This window comes from Oncorhynchus gorbuscha, unplaced genomic scaffold (genome assembly GCF_021184085.1).
Source record: "Oncorhynchus gorbuscha isolate QuinsamMale2020 ecotype Even-year unplaced genomic scaffold, OgorEven_v1.0 Un_scaffold_1002, whole genome shotgun sequence".
Lineage (NCBI taxonomy): Eukaryota > Metazoa > Chordata > Actinopteri > Salmoniformes > Salmonidae > Oncorhynchus > Oncorhynchus gorbuscha.
In genome coordinates, this window is record NW_025745919.1 from 89,438 (window position 1) to 97,500 (window position 8,063).

General features: G+C 51.5%; 1 protein-coding gene across 1 annotated transcript in view; it reads right to left on the minus strand.

The window, feature by feature from the left end:
* LOC124020945 (fibrillin-1-like) overlaps positions 1 to 8,063 on the minus strand; it is a 201,152-nt gene that overhangs the window by 55,043 nt on the left and 138,046 nt on the right. The window contains 5 exon segments of the mRNA XM_046336257.1: positions 6,242 to 6,364; positions 6,871 to 6,996; positions 7,276 to 7,347; positions 7,431 to 7,589; positions 7,808 to 7,930. Of these exon segments, the coding sequence (XP_046192213.1) occupies positions 6,242 to 6,364; positions 6,871 to 6,996; positions 7,276 to 7,347; positions 7,431 to 7,589; positions 7,808 to 7,930 (603 nt within the window).

Sequence of the window (8,063 nt, forward strand, 5' to 3'; positions counted from 1 at the left end):
CCCATCCTTACCCAGACACTATCCTCCCCATCCTTACCCAGACACTATCCTCCCCATCCTTACCCAGACACTATCCTCCCCATCTTTACCCAGACACTATCCTCCCCATCCTTACCCAGACACTATCCTCTCCCATCTTTACCCAGACACTATCCTCCTCCATCATTACCCAGACACTATCCTCTCCCCATCATTACCCAGACACTATCCTCACCCATCTTTACCCAGACACTATCCTCCTCTATCATTACCCAGACACTATCCTCTCCCCATAATTACCCAGACACTATCCTCTCCCCATCATTACCCAGACACTATCCTCCCCATCATTACCCAGACACTATCCTCTCCCCATCATTACCCAGACACTATCCTCCCCATCCTTACCCAGACACTATCCTCCCCATCATTACCCAGACACTGTCCTCCCCATCCTTACCCAGACACTATCCTCTCCCATCTTACCCAGACACTATCCTCTCCCCCATCCTTACCCAGACACTATCCTCTCCCATCCTTACCCAGACACTATCCTCCCCCATCCTTACCCAGACACTATCCTCTCCCCAATCTTTACCCAGACACTATCCTCCCCATCCTTACCCAGACACTATCCTCTCCCATCCTTACCCAGACACTATCCTCCCCATCCTTACCCAGACACTATCCTCCCCATCCTTACCCAGACACTATCCTCCCCCATCTTTACCCAGACACTATCCTCCCCATCCTTACCCAGACACTATCCTCTCCCATCTTTACCCAGACACTATCCTCCCCATCATTACCCAGACACTATTCTCCCCCATCCTTACCCAGACACTATCCTCCCCATCCTTACCCAGACACTATCCTCCCCATCCTTACCCAGACACTATCTCTCCCCAATCTTTACCCAGACACTATCCTCCCCCATCCTTACCCAGACACTATCCTCCCCATCCTTACCCAGACACTATCCTCTCCCCAATCTTTACCCAGACACTATCCTTCCCCATCCTTACCCAGACACTATCCTCCCCATCCTCCCCCATCCTTACCCAGACACTATTCTCCCCCATCCTTACCCAGACACTGTCCTCCCCCATCCTTACCCAGACACTATCCTCCCCATCCTTACCCAGACACCATCCTCTCCCATCCTTACCCAGACACTATCCTCTCCCATCCATCCTCTCCCATCCTTACCCAGACACTATCCTCCCCCATCCTTACCCAGACACTATCCTCTCCCATCCTTACCCAGACACTATCCTCCCCCATCCTTACCCAGACACTACCCTCCCCCATCCTTACCCAGACACTATCCTCCCCCATCTTTACCCAGACACTATCCTCCCCCATCCTTACCCAGACACTATCCTCTCCCATCTTTACCCAGACACTATCCTCCTCCATCATTACCCAGACACTATCCTCTCCCCATCATTACCCAGACACTATCCTCACCCATCTTTACCCAGACACTATCCTCCTCTATCATTACCCAGACACTATCCTCTCCCCATAATTACCCAGACACTATCCTCTCCCCATCATTACCCAGACACTATCCTCCCCCATCATTACCCAGACACTATCCTCTCCCCATCATTACCCAGACACTATCCTCCCCCATCCTTACCCAGACACTATCCTCCCCCATCATTACCCAGACACTATCCTCCCCCATCCTTACCCAGACACTATCCTCTCCCCAATCTTTACCCAGACACTATCCTCTCCCATCCTTACCCAGACACTATCCTCCCCCATCCTTACCCAGACACTATCCTCCCCCATCCTTACCCAGACACTGTCCTCTCCCATCCTGACCCAGACACTATCCTCTCCCCATCATTACCCAGACACTATCCTCTCCCCATCATTACCCAGACACTATCCTCCCCCATCCTTACCCAGACACTATCCTCCCCCATCCTTACCCAGACACTATCCTCTCCCCAATCTTTACCCAGACACTATCCTCCCCCATCCTTACCCAGACACTATCCTCTCCCAGCCTTGCCCAGATACTATCCTCCCCCATCCTTACCCAGACACTATCTTCCCCCATCCTTACCCAGACACTATCCTCCCCCATCTTTACCTAGACACTATCCTCCCCCATCCTTACCCCACCCAGACACTATCCTCTCCCATCTTTACCCAGACACTATCCTCCTCCATCATTACCCAGACACTATTCTCCCCCATCCTTACCCAGACACTGTCCTCCCCCATCCTTACCCAGACACTATCCTCCCCATCCTTACCCAGACACCATCCTCTCCCATCCTTACCCCGACACTATCCTCTCCCATCCTTACCCAGACACTATCCTCTCCCATCCTTACCCAGACACTATCCTCCCCATCCTTACCCAGACACTATCCTCTCCCCATCCTTACCCAGACACTGTCCTCCCCCATCCTTACCCAGACACTATCCTCTCCCATCCTTACCCAGACACTATCCTCCCCCATCTTTACCCAGACACTATCCTCCCCCATCCTTACCCAGACACTATCCTCCCCCATCTTTACCCAGACACTATCCTCCCCCATCCTTACCCAGACACTATCCTCTCCCATCTTTACCCAGACACTATCCTCCTCCATCATTACCCAGACACTATCCTCTCCCCATCATTACCCAGACACTATCCTCCCCATCTTTACCCAGACACTATCCTCCTCCATCATTACCCAGACACTATCCTCTCCCCATCATTACCCAGACACTATCCTCTCCCCATCATTACCCAGACACTATCCTCCCCATCCTTACCCAGACACTATCCTCCCCCATCATTACCCAGACACTATCCTCTCCCCAATCTTTACCCAGACACTGTCCTCCCCCATCCTTACCCAGACACTATCCTCCCCATCCTTACCCAGACACTATCCTCCCCCATCATTACCCAGACACTATCCTCTCCCCAATCTTTACCCAGACACTATCCTCCCCCATCTTTACCCAGACACTATCCTCCTCCATCATTACCCAGACACTATCCTCTCCCCATCATTACCCAGACACTATCCTCCCCATCTTTACCCAGACACCATCCTCTCCCATCCTTACCCAGACACTATCCTCTCCCATCCTTACCCAGACACTATCCTCCCCCAATCCTTACCCAGACACTATCCTCTCCCCAATCTTTACCCAGACACTATCCTCTCCCATCCTTACCCAGACACTATCCTCCCCATCCTTACCCAGACACTATCCTCCCCATCCTTACCCAGACACTGTCCTCTCCCATCCTGACCCAGACACTATCCTCTCCCATCCTTACCCAGACACTATCCTCTCCCCCATCCTTACCCAGACACTATCCTCTCCCATTCTTACCCAGACACTATCCTCCCCATCCTTACCCAGACACTATCCTCTCCCCAATCTTTACCCAGACACTATCCTCCCCATCCTTACCCAGACACTATCCTCTCCCAGCCTTGCCCAGATACTATCCTCCCCATCCTTACCCAGACACTATCTTCCCCCATCCTTACCCAGACACTATCCTCCCCCATCTTTACCTAGACACTATCCTCCCCCATCCTTACCCAGACACTATCCTCTCCCATCTTTACCCAGACACTATCCTCCTCCATCATTACCCAGACACTATTCTCCCCCATCCTTACCCAGACACTGTCCTCCCCCATCCTTACCCAGACACTATCCTCCCCATCCTTACCCAGACACCATCCTCTCCCATCCTTACCCAGACACTATCCTCTCCCATCCTTACCCAGACACTATCCTCTCCCATCCTTACCCAGAAACTATCCTCTCCCATCCTTACCCAGACACTATCCTCTCCCATCCTTACCCAGACACTGTCCTCCCCATCCTTACCCAGACACTATCCTCTCCCATCCTTACCCAGACACTATCCTCCCCATCTTTACCCAGACACTATCCTCCCCATCCTTACCCAGACACTATCCTCCCCATCTTTACCCAGACACTATCCTCCCCATCCTTACCCAGACACTATCCTCTCCCATCTTTACCCAGACACTATCCTCCTCCATCATTACCCAGACACTATCCTCTCCCCATCATTACCCAGACACTATCCTCACCCATCTTTACCCAGACACTATCCTCCTCCATCATTACCCAGACACTATCCTCTCCCCATCATTACCCAGACACTATCCTCTCCCCATCATTACCCAGACACTATCCTCCCCATCCTTACCCAGACACTATCCTCCCCCATCATTACCCAGACACTATCCTCTCCCCAATCTTTACCCAGACACTGTCCTCCCCCATCCTTACCCAGACACTATCCTCCCCATCCTTACCCAGACACTATCCTCCCCCATCATTACCCAGACACTATCCTCTCCCCAATCTTTACCCAGACACTATCCTCTCCCCAATCTTTACCCAGACACTATCCTCCTCCATCATTACCCAGACACTATCCTCTCCCCATCATTACCCAGACACTATCCTCACCCATCTTTACCCAGACACCATCCTCTCCCATCCTTACCCAGACACTATCCTCTCCCATCCTTACCCAGACACTATCCTCCCCCATCCTCCCCCATCCTTACCCAGACACTATTCTCCCCCAATCCTTACCCAGACACTGTCCTCCCCCATCCTTACCCAGACACTATCCTCCCCATCCTTACCCAGACACTATCCTCTCCCATCCTTACCCAGACACTATCCTCTCCCATCCTTACCCAGACACTATCCTCTCCCATCCTTACCCAGACACTATCCTCCCCCATCCTTACCCAGACACTATCCTCTCCCATCCTTACCCAGACACTATCCTCCCCCATCCTTACCCAGACACTATCCTCCCCATCCTTACCCAGACACTATCCTCCCCCATCTTTACCCAGACACTATCCTCCCCATCCTTACCCAGACACTATCCTCTCCCATCTTTACCCAGACACTATCCTCCTCCATCATTACCCAGACACTATCCTCTCCCCATCATTACCCAGACACTATCCTCCCCATCTTTACCCAGACACTATCCTCCTCCATCATTACCCAGACACTATCCTCTCCCCATCATTACCCAGACACTATCCTCTCCCCATCATTACCCAGACACTATCCTCCCCATCCTTACCCAGACACTATCCTCCCCATCATTACCCAGACACTATCCTCCCCCATCCTTACCCAGACACTATCCTCTCCCCAATCTTTACCCAGACACTATCCTCTCCCATCCTTACCCAGACACTATCCTCCCCATCCTTACCCAGACACTATCCTCCCCATCCTTACCCAGACACTGTCCTCTCCCATCCTGACCCAGACACTATCCTCTCCCATCCTTACCCAGACACTATCCTCTCCCCCATCCTTACCCAGACACTATCCTCTCCCATTCTTACCCAGACACTATCCTCCCCCATCCTTACCCAGACACTATCCTCTCCCCAATCTTTACCCAGACACTATCCTCCCCCATCCTTACCCAGACACCATCCTCTCCCAGCCTTGCCCAGACACTATCCTCCCCCATCCTTACCCAGACACTATCCTCCCCCATCCTTACCCAGACACTATCCTCCCCCATCTTTACCTAGACACTATCCTCCCCCATCCTTACCCAGACACTATCCTCTCCCATCTTTACCCAGACACTATCCTCCTCCATCATTACCCAGACACTATCCTCTCCCCATCATTACCCAGACACTATCCTCCCCCATCTTTACCCAGACACTATCCTCCTCCATCATTACCCAGACACTATCCTCTCCCCATCATTACCCAGACACTATCCTCTCCCATCCTTACCCAGACACTATCCTCTCCCATCCTTACCCAGACACTATCCTTCCCCATCCTCACCCCTCCCTCCTCCATCCCGCCCCATCCTCACCCCTCCCTCCTCCATCCTCCCACATCCTTACCCCTCCCTCCTCTCCCATTCTTACCCCTCCATCCTCACCCCTCCCTCCTCCATCCTGCCCCATCCTCACCCCTCCCTCCTCCATCCTCCCACATCCTTACCCCTCCCTCCTCCCCCATCCTTACCCCTCCATCCTTACCCCTCCCTCCTCCATCCTGCCCCATCCTCACCCCTCCCTCCTCCATCCACCCACATCCTTACCCCTCCCTCCTCCCCCATCCTTACCCTTCCCTCCTCCCCCATCCTTACCCGTCCATCCTCACCCCTCCCTCCTCCATCCTCCCCCATCCTCACCCCTCCCTCCTCCATCCTCACCCCTCCCTCCTCCCCCATCCTTACCCAGACACTGTCCAGTGGGGGTGAAGCGGTATCCAGGTTTACATTCACAGCGGTAGCTACCAGGCATGTTGAGACAGCCTGCATTCTGCTGGCACACTGGCCCATTCTGACACTCATCAATGTCTAGGAGGGAAAGAGAGAGAGAGAGAGAGAGAGAGAGAGAGAGAGAGAGAGAGAGAGAGAGAGAGAGAGAGAGAGAGAGAGAGAGAGAGAGAGAGAGAGAGAGAGAGAGAGAGAGAGAGAGAGAGAGAGAGAGAGAGAGAGAGAGAGAGAGAGAGAGAGAGAGAGAGAGACAATGTATTAATTACTCATAGATATTTCACTAAAGCAATTAGACCCTGAGACCTGCCATACATGTGCAACTGTATAAAACCCTATCCGGCTTGGAGGCCCATGACAAGGTGACATGGACTCAGAGGGTTTTATTCAGCAACACCATGCAGTCAAAGAAATACAAACATATATAAGGCTGCCATTCAATCCACTTTTAAAAGTAATTTATGCTTGAGCCAACCTGCCCAGTGTTTACTATTTATGCGCCTCGGACTGAATCCGGGCCAAAGACTCTAAAGGGTAGTAGTTGTATGTTCTATGAGCACACAGCATGAAGCCCATGGGGCACGCCTTACCTTCACAGATGAGCAGCTTGTCATTGTAGAGGAAGCCCATTGGACACTCACACCTGAAGCTGCCAATCATGTTGATACACACGCCGTTCTCACACACACCTGGGATTTCCCTGCACTCATCAATGTCTGGAACACAGACAAAGGCACACACACACACACACACACACACACACACACACACACACACACACACACACACACACACACACACACACACACACACACACACACACACACACACACACACACACACACACACACACACACACACACACACACACACACACACACACACACAAACAGATACACAGAATCCCTTTTTATAAGTGTTTTTATTAATCCTGTGAAGCTGTATACTGGATTTTATTCCAATAGTGTCCTTCCACTGGAAGTGGTGTAACTTACCGATGACCTGTCCCGTGTAGATATCAATGTAGTATCCTGGTCTCTCACTTCCACACAGAGTGGCAAACTCATCTAGGGACAGACAGATGGCAGATTTGAGTGTGTGTGTGTGCGTTCTGCGCGTAGTGTATATATGTGTGTGTGTGTGTACTCACTGGTGCTGGGTACAGGACACTGCTCACAGGGTCTGTTCCAGGCCCGTCCAATGTTGTAGGAGCAGCAGCACATCTTCTTGGTCATGTTGAAGGTCAACTCTCCGTCACACGTCCCGTTGTCAGAGTAGAAGTTCCTGTAGCAGAAACTCTTCCTCATGTCTACGGGAGGGAGGGGACAAACAGTCATTAGTCACATGGTGTTGTAGAAGCAACAAAAAAATGTTGTTTATTATAGGTCCGTAATGAAAAACATACTGTGAGGTTTTCTATCTGGCTGCCAGTCTGTTTCTGTTGTAGTCAGAAACCAACTGTATTCAGACCACACACACTGGTTATTGTTTAAGAGTGAGTAGTACAGTGTATTGTACTGTACTTACCCATACAGTTGTTTCCACCATTGACCTGCATGTAGTCCACAGGGCAGATACAGGTGTAGTTTCCTATGGTGTTGTAACACTGGCCTGGTCCACAGATACCTGGACGCTCACACTCATTAATATCTACAGAGAGAGAGAGAGAGAGTGAGAGAGAGAGAGAGAGAGACAGAGAGAGGAGAGAGAGAGGGAGAGAGAGAGAGAGAGAGAGAGAGAGAGAGAGAGAGAGAGAGAGAGAGAGAGAGAGAGAGAGAGAGAG